We start from the raw sequence: 19,186 nt of genomic DNA on the forward strand, positions 1-19,186 counted from the left end.
AGAATTGCACAATTTTTAAAAGGGGAATTACAGCTGCCACAAATTGTTCTCAACAATTCCAAAACTTCTTCATTTGACCACTTGAAAATCAAAGTTCCTTAAGATGATAAATATAGCTTCTTATAGCTCTGTTATTACATACTGTATATGAGGAAAGGGGGCCAATCTGATTGCCATAGCGTCGAATGGCCTCTCTGATGTGGGCAGGCTGGATGGCATCGCTCTGGGCCTCTCCGCCACAAGCTGCAGTGCTCTGCAAAAGACAAACACACACGCAAACAAACACTGTTGGAATAAAAAAACACACAAATGTATACACTAGAATTGCTGATTACAAAAACTGACCTAGACATATGACTTTTGTTATTGTTTTTTATTATTGTTTCAGCCTGTGCTTTATAGATTATAGTAAGACTTTGATTCTTTAGATCATGAAAATTTTTGGCTTCAATGCATAACATGTTAAGATAGAATACAGAAAAATTGGATTTTCAATCAGGAAGGGGATCAAGCAAGGCTGCATATTATCACCCTGTCTGTTTCACTTGTATGATATACAGATGACACTATACTACTAGCAGAAAATAACAAAAACTTGGAATTATTATTGAAAATAGTTAAGGAAGGAAGTGCAAAAGTATGTTTGAAATTGAACAGTAAAAAACAAAAACAAAAATAATGACCACAGATGATTTATATAACTTTAAAGCAGATGAAGACAATAAAATAGTTCAAGATTTTTTCATACCTTCACTCTGTCATTATTTGGAATTGACACTGCATTCAAAAAATCAGAAGGACAAAGACCAGAAATACTGACAACGTAGGTCAGTTTGAAACTGGTATTGAAGAAAGCAGCTTCACTGTATGCATGTTTGGACTGTAAATTATGGAACAAGACCTGGAAGGTGATTGCATACACGCAGAGGCTGGCCTCCAAAAGGTTCCAGGATCTGCAATATTAGCAGCTTGACAGCAGCAGAGAATATAGTTTATTTTTTCAACTCCCCCTTCTGGAATCCACATGTGTACATCAGTGGTGTGCTTTGGCTGCCCACATAGCAATTTGCATTCTGCAGAGCAAATTTTGCTATGCAATGCGATTTATACTACAGCCTCCTGATGCATGTTAAAGGCTTCATTTTGGACTCTCTCTTGATTTTGCTTGTGTTAAGATTACTGGGTTTAAAGCGCACTGTAACACACTTTCATGTCACGCGTAGTCTAACTGCCACATTCTGAAGATAGCTTGAAGCCACCTTTATTTGTCCAGTGTAGATGGGGCCTTGGAAGGGGAGCAATGAAGGAAGCTGACAAGCTCCTAAAGTGAAAAGATATATCTTTGAAATGTTAGGATGTCAATGCCATTATATTTCTCATTTCTATGTACAGTATGGTTGCGAAAGTTGGTCAATGAAGAAAGCTGAGAGGGAAAAAAATGAAGACACGAGACCACTACAAGCAGTCAATTACAATAGTAATGGTTTTTTACAACATGATAGTGATAGACATATATAGCGGACATAAATCTGTTGTATACACAAAATCTTATAAAGATAATTCTCTATGATATTGATATATGGAGATTCCTCATGTGGAAAGGTGTTTGCTAAGGAATCAAACGATTGCAGAGCACCTCTGTAGGATAACTTCATGTCCACTTCATCATTGTATTTTCATACCTTTCTACCTGAGGAATATTTAATTTTGGAGAACTTGATGTCCATTGCATTCTGTGAATTTCATATTTTTCCACTTGAGGAAGATTTAATATAGTCAAAACCAGTCTGGGAATTGGAAATCCTCTACGTAGAAACTCTCGTCCAGGAAGCGGAAGCTCCATATATAAGTATCAGTAGAAAATTATCTGTTTATAGATTTTGGGATTTACAAACTTCTTACAAGAGAGTATGGATTCTGTGCCCTCAAGGAGAAGCCTTCTTGCAAAGTATATATGGTTACTTACTTGGGATTCTTATTGAATGATCATACATTCCTCTTTTCAGAAGGCAATCATTGTTATAAGACTTTGTGTATACAACAGATTTATGTCCACTATATATGTCTATCACTATCGTGTTGTAAAAAACCACTACTATTGTAATTGATATACTACTGCTTGTAGTGGTCTCATGTCTTTGTACTTCAGGGAATCCATTTTCAATTTAGGGAAAAAATGAACTCATCTGAAATGTGGTGCTGGATAAGAGTTCGACAAATACCACCAACTGCTAAAAAGACAAATAAATGAGTTCCAAAGCAAATAAAACCTGGATTCCCCCTTGAAACCAAAATGACTAAACTGAGACTGTCAAAGTTTGGAGATTAATTTGGCCTTTCCATGGGTTACTCTGGATCAGCCTTCTATGGCATGTAGCAGCCACGGTAATTTGGGCAGCCTGGAAAGTATGGATGAGGAGATGCTGGTGGAAGACTCAGTGCTCAAGCTGGAGCCCAGCAGCTCCTTCAGCCAAGCTTAGAAGCAGCACTCATGGAAAGAGATACTACATTTCAGCCTGCAGAACAGGCTGCAGGCTGAAAAGTTAATGGTTACAGCTTTCATGGACCTCTGAAGAGAGAGGTCTTAGCTGTGCAGATCATTGAGACTAACTGAGAAGAGATCTAGCAACAGGTAATTCTTGTGAACTTCAGATTTATGGAGTTCAAGGGTGGCACCTTATTGCTGCCTGCAGCATCAGTCTTAGAAGCTATGACTTTGGATTCTTGCTATCTCGTGTTTCCTGAACCCTAGACTTACCTTGAACCTTGGTTACAGATTCTGATTCAACTGTGTACTCTGGACACTCTGGTAATTGGCTTACGACCCTGGAATGGACATTTGGCTTCTCTATTTGTGCTATCCTGCTAATGTTTGTTGGACTATCAGCTGGACCTTGGACTGTGGATTAATGCTCTACTAGTATTTGGGGTTGAGGCTTCTGACACATGGGGTCATGTAGATATACCCTCAGTCAAGGAAACCAGGTTCTGAGTATGCAAGACCTGAGAAGAGTATGGGATGACTTGGAAGTTTTTAGGCAGAGGCTAAATGGCCATCTGTCAGTACTTTGACTGCATTTTCTTTCATGGCCATTGTAATTCTACTCTGTGGTTCTATGACGTCTCTTATATATAGGGTCACCATAAATTGAAGTTCAATTAATGGCAGTTACCAACAACATAGGCATGAAGTGATATTTCCTGTGGTACAGTATTTTGTTATTTGAACTCGTTTGGGGAAAATATCTTTTACCACAAACATTTGTGACTAAGTTATTACTGTACCTAAGATCTTTAGGATGAGTGGAGCATATAATTGTTTTTTGAGCTTAGAAACTTACCACAAGACAAAAAAAATGCTTGTGATAATTTTTACATAATCTTGTAAACATGTTACAAATTACAATAACAATGCAATCTAAAAACACGACATCACGATGCGGTGGTATCAGACATGTCATAACAATCCCCAAGTTTAGGCACACGTTGAAATTTTACTTATTTATACAAGCTTTCCCATTTCAGTTCAGCCTTGCCATCAATTTTCTTGATAAGGTAATGTTATGTCTTGATTTTATATATTATTTATTATTTAATTGTTGTACCTAATTTCTGATCTTCAGATAACAGTGTAAATGGAGCCCAGATGGGTTGAACGGGTACAGATGACATTTATCTGTAATACTCATATCATTCCTGCAGCTTTAGTGACAGGACAAGAGTATTTCCTGATTTAAAGGAGAACTATTTCTCTCTCTTAAGTGCAGTAACATCTGACAAATCACATACCCCAGAATAAGAGAAAGCAAGTTTTTTATGCTGTAACAGGATGCATTTTGAAGATGGTGAAACATGTGTCTCTGCTATCTTAAACTTACTTTCTTTCTCTTTCGCTGTTTGACTTTGGACGACTCTTGTCCGAGGCTACCGTTTCCCATGGTCCCTGACTGAATTTTCCCAAATAGCTGTGGGCCTGTTGAAGGAGGAGTGGGTGTTGGCGGCGGTGTGTTTTCAGGGGAATCTGGGCTGGCCTTCATACTTGCTGTCTGTCCTGCTACATGCATCTAAAAATACAAAAAAATATGAAACACAGTTGTCAATCTATTGGTCTCTGAATATGACCCTAAAGTTTACACATCAGGGAACACAGACATGGACACATATAATTTCTGGAGCTTGGTCATAAGCTGTGTCATTCTATGTATAGCAATAATATTAAAATGGCATTTACTTAACTAGGGAAATCCACAAAAAGTCTGAATGGCAGCCAATAATATAACCTTAATTGACACCTTCTCTGTCAGTATCAACTGCAAGCAAAATTACTTGCAAACAGGAGGGGGGGGGGGAAAGAGGTTAAAGAAAGACAGTGGTATTGCCTACTAACACATATACCCATTAATATAGGGCAGGTGGCTTTTGTGGGCTGCAAGCATACAAAAATGTTGCCAAAAATTCACATGGAGATGGAAACAACTTTCTCAGGAAAGGAAGAGATTTGGGCTGAAACCAGCTGGTAGTCCCTAGCACTACTGCCTGAAATTTGAGAGGAAGGGCTTGTACTGATATTTAAGCACATATAGTATTTATTTCTATTGCTACAACAAAATCCACACACAATAAGGATAGGTACATATTTACCTCAGCAGAATTGTGATACTGAACGAAAGTAGCCGATATTGCATGACTAAAGGGGTCACCAGCTTTGGGAGTCATGTCCTGCTTCACCAAAAGGGCTAAGTCCACCAGCTAAGAGAACAAGGATAATATTTGTGAGGGGTTTAAAGAGCCAAGATTATTTACTCATTTTTCTCCTTACTCAAGACAGATCTATACTGTATGCATATATACTCTTTTAAAGCAAATACAGCAAATGTGTAGCCTTTCAGGAAACGTTCGATTGCAGTAGCCAAGTGCTCTAACTAGCATACACCATGAGTGGTAAATGACCAGAGTTGCATTTCAGCAGAGTCTTAGAAGGCCACATGTCCCCTGTCGCTCCCTTTAACATTATAATTTTCAATTATACTGGAAAATAAGATATCTAATATATACTACATCTTGTGTATAATGGATGTCTGAATCTTTGCCTTTAATATGCTGGCAGGTAAGTAAATTACCAAGTAAATTACAAAGTGAGCTTTCAGTTATGACCCAGAAAAACTTGTGAATCGAACATATCTTGCATATGATGGCCTTTTCAATTAAAAAAAATAGTTTTTTTTAAAAAAACCTGTATTTTCTAGAATTATGCAATGTATCCAATATGTTGTATACACTTATTTACCTGTGCTACAGTCTCATAGCCTAAATAAGCCAACATTTCCATGGCAACTGCATTCGGTTTTATTTCCATGCTGCTACAGTCCAGCCAGTCTCGGAATTTAGAAGCTTTCTTGGCTGTGCATATAAAACACAACATAAGTGTAACATTAATAAGGTATGTTTTTTTCACACACAACAGTTTGTTTCCATATAGATAGCTATATATGAAGATTAAGGGCCCTTCCAGGCAGGTATCCCAGGATCCGATCCCAAGATCTGATCCCAGGTTTTCTGTTTTAAATTGGATTATATAAATCTTTGGTACAAGTATCAAAAGCTTTGGACCTTGAACACAATGGCTGTGATCCCAGGTGGCGAGTATCACACACTAGTCGATATCTATATCTATCTCTCTATATACTGTAACAGTGAAAATATGTTGTATATTTGTATGTTATATTTCATCAGCTGCACACCAGTATTTTAAGTTGGATCATGAAGGATATGTGTACCAATTGTGGTTCAGAGCAATTATGGGTGGAATTCACATGGGTCTACGGATGTGGCTGGAGTAAAACTCCCATCATTCTCTAGCAGCCTCCTCAAATTCCAAAAGTATTTAAAGATGGATCATGAAGAGTATGTGCAGTAAGTTTGTCCAGATCCATCACTGGTCCAGATCCATGACTTACAATTTTAGAAAAGGATCTACATTTTCTAATTGGACTATTTATAAAATCACAAAGCTAATGACTATTTCTAATAAATAACATTAGAAAATCCATACCTGGTAACACCAGGGCATAAGACAGTACCAAATACAAATTCACTTGTAGAGAAGTCCACGAGAGTGATCCCAGTGGCCAGCCAAGAGCATTTGGGCAAAATAAATAAATAAATAAATAAAAATGGAGGAAGAAATAAAAGCAACATTGTGGTAGGAGTCTATAACAGGCCACCAAACCAATAAGAGATGGTGGATAATGCTTTTCAGAAAACAATCTCAGAAATGTGTTGTCGAAGGCTTTCATGGCCGGGATCACAGGGTTGTTGTATGTTTTTCCGGGCTATATGGCCATGTTCCAGAAGTATTCTCTTCTCATGTGAATAGTTCAATACTAATTTAGGTGATAAACTACAACATTCACACTGGCCTCCAACTAACAAGTTCTTCTCTCACCCTGGACTTTCCACAGATATATATAAACCTTCCTTGCTTAGTTTCTCCATACCTCACAACCTCTAAGGATGCCTGCTATAGATGTGGGCGAAACATCAGGAGAGAATACTTCTGGAAAATGGCCATACAGCCCAGAAAACATACAACAACCTTGATCTCAGAAATCTCAAAGCTGAAACTATCACTATTTCTGGGGGATCTGATATGTGCTGGGAGACTAACACTGGTAAGAATATGCTGCTCAACAGATTCTTGATGTGCCTTGCAAACTGAATGAATGGTGAATCACCAAGAAAGGTCAGAAATATGCAGCTTGCAGGAATATAAGGAAAGCTAAATCTCAAAATAATCTGAGACTGGCTTCATAAAATGAGATGAACAAAAAAGGTTTTTTTTCAAATACATTGAAAGCAAGATAATCATCAAGCAAATAGTGGGGCTGCTGCAAAGTAAGGATGGTAAAATGCTAACAGATCACAATGAGACAGAACTGATCAATAGTTATTTTGCTCCAGTTTTCTGCCAAAAAGAGAACTGTGTGCTCCCATGCATCAACGGAGACCTTAGGAAGGGATACAGATTGCAAATAAAAATAGACAAAGAGATAGGAATTATCTAGTTAACCTAAATGAGGTCAAATCTGCTGGGCCAGAAAAGCTACATCACAGGAACTTGCTGAAAGAACCTGCTGATGTACTCTCTTGAACCACTTTTCATCATTTTTGAAAATCTTGATCAGAGGAGGAACCCTAGGATTAGAGATGAACATTGTCCTTCTCATGACCCAGAAGTCTGATGAAAATAACACTTTAGCCTAAATTAATAGAACAGTACTTTCAGTAGCTTCATCCTGTATTTAATTCTAAGCATCTCGTTTTAGAAAAGGTATAGAGAAAGTTGAGGTAGGTTCAGAAAAAGGATGATTAGAGATATTGTTACACCCCTAGGCAGCGAGAGCACTGAAAGCCAACACAGAGGCCAATAACAATATAATATCTTTATTAAAGCAAATAAAGTTCCGAAAGGAAATAAGCAGCAAAGTTGAATAAGCAATTGACCTTTCAGGAAAGATCAAAATTAGTCCAATAAGTGAATGTCTTATGTCCAATATTAAAGTCCAAAGTCCAGAAACCGAAACACACTCAAACTCGGCTTGAGTATTGAGTGGGGGAAAAGGAGCAAGGTGGCAAAGAAGAGTTCTCTGGAGTAAATGTCCCAAAGCAGGATTTCAGGGTAAAGCATGAACTGGATGTGCAGGAGCTGAAATGCAGTCCAAACTTGGGCAAGGAGGTAGACCGGCGCCCGGTCTACTCAAGAGTAAGTGCACCTTCAGGCCGCTTGGATTTCAAGAGCTGGAGACGATGATGCTTCTCAGTAAGAAGTAACGTTGACACCGCACAGGAAAGTTCCCAGCGCAATACTTTTATTGCAGTTCATAAGCTCCCTCAAATCAGGTCCCCAATTCTTCCCAAGAGAACTGAGCTTGCCATAGTCACGGCGCCAGGTGCCTGACTCCCTAATTCTTCCCAAGAGAACTAAGCTTAGCCATAGTCACCACGCTCCGCTAATCTGGTGCTTCTCCTCAAGCTTTGTCTCTGCGATCTCTCTATTTTCAAAAAGGCCCTGCGATCAAACACTAACTTGTCCGGAGAATCTGGGAGAGCTGACACTGTTTCAAGGGCATCCTTAATTGGTGCTGGTCCAGCAATGTCAATAGAAGGCATCTGGAAAGGAGTTGAATTTTGCTGACTTGGAAGAAAACCAAAGTCTTCTTTATACTGGTTAGCAGTAGTCACAGGGTCAGGGGCCAAAGGTGCCTGAGGCATCACAGATATGAAGGACCAAACATGTGAGATATGGTTGAGGAAGTTAGTTGTTTTCAACGAGGTAAAGATTTAGAAGTGACACAATAACACATTTCTAACCTCTAAAGGGCTGTCACAGAGAGGAGTATGCAGGCTTTTTTCAGAAGGGTGGAATTTGATTAAATATTAGAAGGAATATTAGAGGGAATTAGAAGGACACTAAATCTGTTTGATAATGAAATCAATTGCCTAGGGAGGTGGTGAGGACTCTTTCTTTGGAGGTCTTCAAAAAGAGGCTAGACAGCCACATACTGGGAATGCTCTAACTGTAGATCCCGCATTGAGCAGGCGATTGGATCTGATTGGCTTTGGGAGGCTTCTTACTGTGAATTCTATAAATGACAGATCAAACTCAGAAAGAATATCAAAGGTTGCTCCTCATCCTGGAGGGTGACTGGTGGGGTTCCCCAAGTTCTGTCCAGGGACCTCTGTTGTTTAACATTTTTATAGATGACCTACAAAATGGAACTGTAAGGGAAGCAAATAAGAGGAAGTAGCTAATACTTGAATGAACAGGAATGGAATTCAAAATGTCTTTAACTAATTGGAGATCTGGGTCAAAAATAACAACATTAATTTCAACAGGAATAGCGTATGGACAGTACTTCATGGGTGAAAAAGACAACAGCAAGCTAACAGGGTTCAACAGTGCGATGCCGTATCCATAGAGGATGAAGAGTCATTAATTAAATAATTTAATTAAAACATTAATTAAAATTACTTTTCAGTCCTATGACTACCATAGTGTAAACAAATATAGTAAGAACAATAAAAACCCCAGAAAAACATCCTGATAAGAAAGAAAGGAAGGAGATGTAAAAAGAACCAAAAACAAGAAAAAAGCAATGAAACCACCTCAGTGTTAGTGCCAACTGTGGAGGAAGGCATTCCACAGCTGGAAGCCACAAGCAAAAAGTCATCTTCCTTACCAACAAATGATATGTACGAGGCACTTGTATGTGCCTGACTGTCAGGACAAGCCAAAAACATTTTGCCTGAAGTGGCAAACAAAAAACTGCACCACCATCAACTCTGTCCATTAAATGACTGGACTGGCATTCAGAACTTTATTCCATAACTGGTAGGATAATATTTTATCACAGTAGAAGCAATAGGCTAGTCTGGGATCCCAGGACAGGTTGTTTAGCATACACAGCAGAGTCCTCCTCCTGTGAGGAAGAGCAGGGACATTAGGGACAAACTGCCCAACTTCCCACAATTCCACGTGTGTGCTCTGCTTTGAGTGTTAAATGTTGGGAAGTCTGAGAGAATACTTTTCTGTGTTTGTATGTACGTCCCCTCAACTCTCCTGTTGACTTATTGTGAACCCATAAATTCCATATAGCTTTCTCTGGCAAACAATACATGGGAAGTTTGCCAGTCCCTTCCTCTGAAATATAGACTACAGCATCTGGTATTTGCTGGCAGTCTCCCATCCAAGTACTAACCAGGACTGAACTTGTTTAGCTTCCAAGATCAGACAGGATCTGGTCAATTTAATTTATTTGGGCTCAAGAATGCTATTACCATGTTTTTTATTTTTAAATGCTTTCTTGAGTTCAAGGGTTTTCTTTTCTGTTATTCTGAATACTGAAGATTTATACTGACAAAGTCTTGATTATAATTATTAGGTGCAAAAAGTGAGTTTATTACAAAGTTTTCAAATACAGAAATAATTTCAATCTGAAAATCCTTAGCTTAACCATTTACAGATGTCATACAATGATCTAAACAGAGCTCATCAAAACATAAAAACAAAATGAACAAAAACAAAACAACAACAACAAAAAAACCCAGCACTTGGAGACCAAACTTTTCTTCTGTATGGCATTTACAGTGAGCAGACTTGTAGATGTGTCATGTTATCATCTGCAAGTGAGTCAGTCATTTTTCTAAATCAAATGCTTATTATGGAAAACAATCTAAGGAACCTTTATGTTAGACACCAGTTGATTGGCTTTCTTTTATTAACGTAGCATGATGGGCTGGCTATTCTGTCATGATCTGTCATTCTTTTTGAAGCACTGCTTTTATAGTGATCTGAGTGGCTGTTGTTATATGATGATGACCATTAACTTAGAACCCATTGTAACTGTGACCAAGAAATACATGTAGTGTCTTGTTTCTAAATGATGGTAAAGCCCCAATGTTCTCATAAATTGGTTCTGCTGTATGATTTTGTCTGCTTGTGACTGTTTTCTGTTCCACAGCTGCCATGAGCCCACAAATACTACCAGAAACAAAAGGAGATGTGCTATTCCAGATGTGGCCATACTCACTGTTCTTATAAAGCCACCATGGCATGAAAAGCAGATACATTATTGCTTCCATTTTTATTTTATTTTTTCTCCATAAATTTTTATTATGTATTTATTTTTTTCCACATAGTCACACACACACAAAGAAAATAGAAAAGGAGATAAAGGTTGTGAAGTTCTCTTTGACTGATAGATTAGGACTATATAAATGTCTATTATATCACCGAGGAAGGGGATGGGGATTGAGGGAGAGGAGTACTTATGTTTGTTAAAATGATTACATCTAGATCTTCAACTTAAGTACTATTATACACATCATCTAAAGTTTTGAAAGTTCCAAATACCCCCTATAACAAAACAGAACACACTTTTGTCATCTGATGTCAAGACTAGAAGTCATAACTTCTCATACTATCCGATGTTCTTCCATTATTCTTTTCCACTTCTTTACATGTATTTTATTCCTGGAGGGTCGGTCCCAGATGGTGTCACTGGGGGACTCCTGCTCGGCCCCACAACCTTTGTCTTGTGGGGTCCCGCAGGGTTCTGTACTGTCCCCCATGCTATTTAACATATACATGAAGCCGCTGGGAGAGATCATCCAGAGTTTCAGGGTTTGGTGTCATCTGTATGCAGATGATGTCCAGCAATGTCACTCCTTTCCACCTGTTACTAAGGAGACTGTCCAGGTCCTGAACTGGTGCTTGGCCGCTGTGCCGGACTGGATGAGGGCGAACAAATTGAAACTCAATCCAGACAAGACGGAGATCCTCTTGGTCAGTCGTAAGGTTGAACAGGGTACAGGGTTGCAATCTGTGTTGGATGGGGTCACACTCTCCCTGAAGACACAGGTTCGCAGTCTGGGGGTTCTCCTGGACTCATCGCTGAGCCTGGAACCCCAGGTTTCGGCGGTGGCCAGGGGAGCCTTCGAACAACTTAGACTAGTGTGCCAGCTGTGCCCGTACCTTGGGAAGCCGGACTTGGCCACGGTTGTCCACGCTCTGGTTTCATCCCGTTTTGGACTACTGCAACGTTCTCTACGTGGGGTTGCCTTTGAAGACGGCCCGGAAGCTCCAACTAGTACAACGAGCGGCAGCCAGATTAATAACGGTAGCGTCCTACAGGGAGCGTACCACCCCCCTGCTAAGCCAGCTCCACTGGCTGCCAATATGCTACCGAGCCCAATTCAAAGTGCTGGTCTTGACCTATAAAGCCCTAAACGGTTCTGGCCCAAACTACCTGTCCAAACGTATCTCCTCCTATGAACCTACTAGGTTGTTAAGATCATCTGGAGAGGCCCTGCTCTCGGTCCCACCTGCCTCACAGGCACGGCTGGTGGGAATGAGGGACAGGGCCTTCTCGGTGGTGGCTCCCCGGCTGTAAAATGCCCTCCCCAGTAGTGTTCGACAAGCTCCAACTCTCCTAGGTTTCAGGAAAGCCATGAAGACATGGCTATGTACTCAAGCGTTCAAGGAGTAACATCTGAGGTCAATATGACGTGAATCAAGGTGCACACAAAGGTGTTAGTGGACGAATTTAACTATACATGCATTTTCAGTTTTATAACTCATGGTTTAATAGAGTCGAATTAGAGTTTTAATTGATGTGGTACTGTTTTATTAATATGTCGTTGTTTTATTGAATGTGTTTTGGGCAATGTGGTTTGCCGACTGTTGTAAGCTGCCCTGAGTCCTTCCGGGTGAGAAAGGCAGGGTAAACATGATGTAAATAAATTAAAAAATTTTTTAAACTATTGCCATATAAATCTGAAAATTCAATTCCATTTGTTAGTAAATTAATATTGTGTAAGTAAGAATTCACTATATTACATTGTCATGTTTTCTTCTTTTAAACACTACACAAACATTGTATTTTTTATATGTGTGTGTGTGTATGTAATTATAAAATATCTAAATAACAAGGATTGCAACCATTTCTATTCTAATTAAAAACTACTGACAGGTCAATTATCTAAAATCTCTAGAATGTGGAGTATATAAATGGTACAAATATATCTATATACTATTAATATTAGTCAACAAATCCTGCTATGGTCATCTTCCTTTGGTTCTTTATAAATTCAATAAAGGGTTTCCATTCTTCTTGAAGTTTCTGTGTATTTGTTTGTTGTAGAGCTAAAGTTAATTTATCCATTTCGGCCATTTCAAAAACTTTTGTAATCCAGTCTTCTGATGTTGGTACATTTTGTTGTTTCTATAGTTTTGCATATTCAATTCTTGCTGCAGTTGTCATATAAAGACTTTTTCAAAGTCAGGAATGTGTTTGTGTGTGAGGCCTTACTCTTTATCCCACTTAAGTTACAATATATTAACCAGATTTTAAACCATTTTGGGCCCCAAGATACAAATGTAAAAGGCAGGATATGAAATAAATACTGGAAATGAAATATGGACTGTGTATTTAAAAGCACCTATTATAGAATCATAGAATTGGAAGAGATAAGGGCCATGCAGCCAACCTCCTACCATGTGGGAAAATACAATCAAAGCACCCGACAGATGACCATCCAGCCTCTGCTAAAAAATCTCCATAGAAGGAGACTCTACCACCCTGTGAGGCAACATGTTCCATTGCAAAACACTCACAAAAGCTCAGCTGACGACTTTCACAGAATTCTGCATATTGCGCAGAGTCCATCATTCGTGCTTGTCTCTCTGCTCTCTGAAAAAGTAATGTAAAAAAAACTTATTATTCATATACTTGAGAAAACACACAAATTCTTAGATCTGACAGCCACTATCATTACTAACTTATTGCCATTATTTAAGATTCTGAAATACAAACCTGTGTGGAAACCAAGTATTACAATTTGCATAATTACCTATCCATAGAGTACAGTAGAATCCCGGTAGTCCGAGTTAAACGGGCAGACCTCAGCTCAGTCAACCCGGAACCCTTGGATTACCAGGTTTCCTCTCCGTTCGGCAGGTTCTTGGATCCAGGGAAGCGGCACGCTTTGCGCTTTCCTGCGTCCTAGCCCCCGCCAAACGGAAAGGCTTCTTCTCCGTTTGGCCGGGGCTTGGATCCAGAGGAGCGTGCCTCTCCCCTGGGTCCAAGCACCCGCCAAATGGAGAGGCTTCTTCTCGGTTCGGCCGGGGCTTGGATCCAGGGAAGCGGCACGCTTTGCGCTTCCCTGGGTCCTAGCCCCCGCCAAATGGAGAGGCTTCTTCTCCGTTTGGCCGGGGCTTGGATCCAGAGGAGCATGCCTCTCCCCTGGGTCCAAGCACCCGCCAAACGGAGAAGCTTCCAGCCGTGTGTGTTGCTAGGTAGATAGCAAGCTACCTAGCAACACGCACAGGGCGCTCACCCCTTGGGAGGTGCCCCCTGTGTGTTGCTAGGTAGCTTGCTATCTACCTAGCAACACGCACACCTAGCCAGCCAGTGAGCCAACACGCACACCTAGCCAGCCACCCGCTCGGACTGCACGGAGACTCGGATGAGTGGGGTTTTACTGTAATACATTGCATGCATCATTTACTGCACACATTATAATAGTTTTCTACATCAAACCAAAGAGAAGTTTTCATTTGTCAGCCAAGATTAATTGTAAAAAGCAACAACAAATTTCTTTACAAAAAAGGAAGCATAGACCTGTGAGCCGCCCCAAGTCCCCAAGGGAAGATGGGACAGGGTATAAAAATGTTGACTTGACTGATTCTTGAGCAAAATCTAAAAAGCATAAGTCTGGGTAATATCTTTATTGTAAACTATTATTTAAAAGGCAGGTTTGTGAGAGCCTCAACAAAATGGCACAAGAAATACTCCCTCAATAAGCTCTTGAGGGAGCAAGCCATCAACTGCAGGGAACACCATTCCAGCGATACTTTGGACTGGTGAAAACATGCTTTAAGAAAAAAGGGTCCAGAGGTTATTCTCAAAGTCTAATTCCTGACTTTAATAACTTGCTGTGATATGTGTCTCAGTGACAAGTAAGGTTAGCAAGGGCTACGAACAAGAACTCGCCACATCTGGTCTGCTGGCAACACAGCTTAAGACATGCCAAGTGTCCATATTTAATGAAGAAACTAAACTGAGATTTGCCTTGTAAGAACTCTTATCTGATGGTCAATTAATCTTCTTTCTTTCTGGATCATCATTCTACTTGTTGGAGACTTGAGTATAAGTATAAAAGAGACAGAGTTTAAAAGGAACATAAATCAGCAAAGCCACAGCAATAAGTGGTTATAAGCAGAGACTCCTTCGCTGGGCTTGATTAAACAGAAGCACTTAAGAACTGTAAGAAAGGTCATTAAAGGAATAAAACTTGCCTTATTATCATATGGGGGATCTTTATCAATTGTGAGATTTATGAATGAGCAGAATCTTACTAAAAGTAGAAGAGTGGTTATATAATATCATTTAAGGCAGGGGTCCCCAAACAAAGGCCCTCTAAGGGTCATTTAGGACACCCCCACCTGAAACTTTAGACTTAGGGTCACCCTAATTCTGAAATGACTTGAAGGCACATAACAACAATTCTAAAAGCATAAAGCTGCAACCAGATGAATCCCATATGAATCTAGAAATGAGAAAGTAGTTTTAAATGAATGAAAGAATCCTACTTATCACCTGATCTGTTATTGATAGAGCTCCCTACATAAACAAGTAGCTCTAGAAGAATAGCTTTGATTAATTCAAATAAAATTAAACAGCAATACCACCTGTTTTTATGTTTTGCATCACAAATTCCTGACTAAGAGGTATGCTCCCCAAACAGTACTTTGCAATTGACAGAATCCAATCATACAAATCAGGGAAACACAAGCTACACCAAGGAGTTTGTCTTCACAGACAATAGAATACCAAATTTACGAGTGCATCTACACTGTAGAATTAATGCAGTGTTGACTGCTATGACTCAATGCTGTGGAATCAGGAGAGTGTAGTTTTACAAGGCCTTTAACCTTCTCTACCAAAGAGTGCAGGTGCCTGAATAAATTACAATTCACATGATTCCATATCACTGAGCCATGGCAGTTGAAGTGGCATCAAACTGCATTACTCCTACAACATACCTTGAGATATATGAACACCAGCACATAAGAACATCATCAGAGGCCATAGTTTATTTTTTTCCCCACTGCTACATATTATTCTGCTATATTTGACAAGAAAAAGGCACAATAGAGCTACAGGGTGAAAAAATGTGCAAGAGAGAGCATTGAGAAGAAGCTCTGCAATGTTTTGTGCTGTTGAATTGCCAAATACAGAATAGTACAAAGCACATAAAGATAATTGATTCACATAGATTCCTAGCTAAAGGAAAGCTCCTTTTAATGAAGAGAAATATGAAAATGTTACTAAACATAATTGATTTGAAAATTCAAATAAAATCCCAGAGGATCTTAAAACTATTCTCAGTACTTTCATTATACAATTTATCTGAGTTTTTCTGCTTAAATCCTCTTTTCACTTAAATAGAAGTGGTAAAAAAGGCAAAAGGGCACAAATCATCTAAAATATGAGACATGATTTGGATCTTATGATTAAGTCAGAAACATTTTTGTGACACTGTGATGGATGCTATGATAAAATTGCCACTCTGGCAATAAAGAGCAGATACACAGGCAATTCTTTGTTATCTTACTTATCTTAGCATTATAGAGCAGACTGTCCAATCCATTTGAATGAGTATGTAAGAAGAGGCAGACATTGATGTCATGCCGCTGCTTTCTACATAGACATTGTCATGACTCTCCTATATACCAAAGGCAGAATACAAGGGCCCCAGGAGAACCTGGGATCTATTTTCCCCATTTCGGTTTAAAATTATCTGTGGGATTTCCCACGCATTACTCTCTTAGGAAAATCTGGGAGAAACACAGCAAACTGATAAGATTTTCAGTCCTTTTTCTTTGGGAGGAAACTGTAAAAATGACTCAATTCTGCCTGTTTTCTAGCACCTTTTGGTGACCAGAATCCTAGAGTTGAAAGAGACCCCAAAGGCCATCCAGTCAAACCGTCTGCCATGCAGGAACATAGAATCAAAGCACCCCTAACAGATGGCCATCCAGCCCCTGCTTAAAAACCTCCAGAGCAGGTTCATGGAGTGATGGAAACAAAAATAATGAATGTTCACATATATTACATCAGTGTTTACATGTTTAATGTTCCAAAATCATTTCTAAAAACTACTGTATTTAAGAGGAAGACGTCTAGGTCAGATTACGTATATTAGCAATTTATCTTTAACAAAGTTATGTACAATGATTTTAATCTTATTTATGTATTTTATTAAATTTGGCAATCAATAAAAAATTAAAAGAACCAACATAATAAATTGTGGCAAGTTCTTGATAGTATGGAGACACTAAGTCACCTTGTGTGTATGGTGTGTGAAGCAGATTTGACATTTGGCAGGAAGGAATGGTGCCCTGCCAGGCCTCTTTCCTGCTGCTGCTCCTGGAAAAGTTAGAGGGTGGGGCCAGCGGGGGAAAAGAGGGAATGTTTTTAAGGAGGTATTATTTATAGAAAGAAAAAAATCTCTAAAAATTAGGAGATGACCCAAACGTTATAAAATTTGGTGGGTTAAATGTGTTCTGTGATCACCCCAAGTCCCCTTCAGGGTGAGAAGGGAGGAATATAAATGCTGTAAATAATAAATAAACACATAAATAGAAGTGGTAGATTTGCCCTCCATGTGTGACGATTTTTACCCCTCTAGCCCTAAAACTGAGGGGAAGGGGAGCCTCGGGAAGCCCGCCCACAGTGGCCAATGAGTCAAAAATTTTCAAAAACACTAATTCAGAAAAGTGCGTATTTTTGGGAGGCACACTAAAATAAAAACAGGCGGCCTATTAATGAAACAAAGAGAAATGGATAGTGATTCTATACAAATGCACAAGCCAAAGTTGCAGCCAGCAATTAGGTAACACGCTTCACTCCCTCAAATGCTACTTGCACAGGTGATTCCTGTTGACAGCCTTCTCCTCAGCAAAGACCTTTCTCCCCTTAATTCCATTAAGGAAAGAACAGTTATCTCTTTCTCAGCCTGCTCAACAGAAGTCTCTTGTGTTTTGGTCAGTAGGCTGTGTAGTCATCCTTCAAGATGTTGCCGAGAGCTGCTGTTCCTGGCTAGGCTCTAGTTCTACAGGTGAGCCCTCACTCAGCAATTCCTCACCCACACTATCCATGATAGTAAGCTTCACTCACCTACAGGACTTCCTTTGGCTGACCTGTAGGCCTCCTATATTTCACTGCTTAATAGTCGCATCCCTTTTAAAGAGTAAAAAGGGGGTGGGAGTACGACTATTATGTGGTGAAATCCAGAGTAGAGAAAGTTATGTGTGTGGGGGATCCTTTACCTTGAACTAAAATTACATGGGTGGGGGAACTGGAAAAATAGGGAAATAAGAATGGAGGAATTAGGAAAATAGTACCTATCCAGGAAAGCCAGCATTCTGTAGTGATGTGACTAATTAGACTATGGCTCTGGAGAACAGACTTGAATCCCCACTTGGCCATGGAAACACACTGAGTGACCCTGGGAAAGTCACACTCTCTTAGCCAAAGAGAAAACTTCCTCTGAACAAGTTTTGCCAGGAAAACCGTATAATAGCTTAAATTAATTCCCCAGTTTCCGTTACATAACAGTATGGGATGCTATGTGTTTCGATGAATTAGATGAGATTCTATTCAATAACCCAGTAAGTGAGCATATTCACTGTGGTATTCGGAAAATGTATTATTCTCATCCAGATCTTGGAAATAACAAACTATAAGGAACAGCTTCCTTTAAGTACTTACTGGAAAATGTTTGTGATAAAGCTATATTTCAAAAGCAATGTTTGAATTTGATTTTACTGGTATTGCATCCTAACAGTCTTCTAGTTATTTTCAAAAGTTACTAAAAGCCATTTTAGAGATTTTTAAAAAGCATTTTTAAAGATATTATGACATTCCCTTCTGTTACAACTCCCCATAACACAAATATTTAAATGAGTGACAAGGGTGAATCATTTTAAAATATAACTTCCCAAGGTCTGTGCCTATTCTGAATGCTGACTGAAGATGAAAATTTCCAGCTTCACCAATGATTGCTCATACTAATTAAACTTTTAAAATGCTAATTTTGTATAACTAAAATAATTCACTAAAACCCGTAATGCTTTTACAGAGGAAATTTGCTAAGTAAGATTTCCTTAGTGCTTTTGGAGTAACTGTTCCAACTTACATCAGAAAATTTCAAGTTCATTGAAGTTACAACCAGATTGGAGTAGGCAGTTATGAAATTGAGGCTGAAGAATACTAATACTGAGGATTTATCATAAAGGGGTACTAAGGGACAACGGAAAGTGAAAAAATAACACCCAAATATCTGGAGAAGGCTACAAAATTATTTACACCCAACTGCATCCACAATTATCCCTGCTCATTACCAATTAATATCTTTGATGTTAGAGAATATATATAGAAAAGTTATTATTCCAAAAAGAGCCAAGGATCTGTCATAAATCTTTTTTTTAAAACCTGCAATAGCAAAGCAAAAGTTTCCTTACCCCTCGGGATGAAGGTGCTACTTAATCATGCTCTATACAGAAGCTGAAAGATTAAAATACTGGAGTAACAAACACAATGGCTCTGATAAATGTTTATCC

At 39.1% G+C, this 19,186-nt stretch overlaps 1 protein-coding gene across 8 annotated transcripts in view; it reads right to left on the reverse strand.

Moving 5' to 3' along the window:
- The window catches only part of supt3h (SPT3 homolog, SAGA and STAGA complex component), a 293,254-nt gene that overhangs the window by 53,086 nt on the left and 220,982 nt on the right, over window positions 1-19,186 (reverse strand). For all 8 annotated transcript variants that reach the window (XM_062957052.1, XM_062957063.1, XM_062957059.1 and 5 more), the window contains 5 exons: window positions 13,175-13,250; window positions 5,288-5,400; window positions 4,642-4,749; window positions 3,879-4,064; window positions 143-253 (listed from right to left, as the gene is read on the reverse strand). In XM_062957052.1, coding sequence (XP_062813122.1) covers window positions 143-253; window positions 3,879-4,064; window positions 4,642-4,749; window positions 5,288-5,400; window positions 13,175-13,250 — 594 coding nt within the window. The remainder of the gene's footprint in view (window positions 1-142; window positions 254-3,878; window positions 4,065-4,641; window positions 4,750-5,287; window positions 5,401-13,174; window positions 13,251-19,186) is intronic.

This window comes from Anolis carolinensis, chromosome 1, assembly GCF_035594765.1.
Source record: "Anolis carolinensis isolate JA03-04 chromosome 1, rAnoCar3.1.pri, whole genome shotgun sequence".
Lineage (NCBI taxonomy): Eukaryota > Metazoa > Chordata > Lepidosauria > Squamata > Dactyloidae > Anolis > Anolis carolinensis.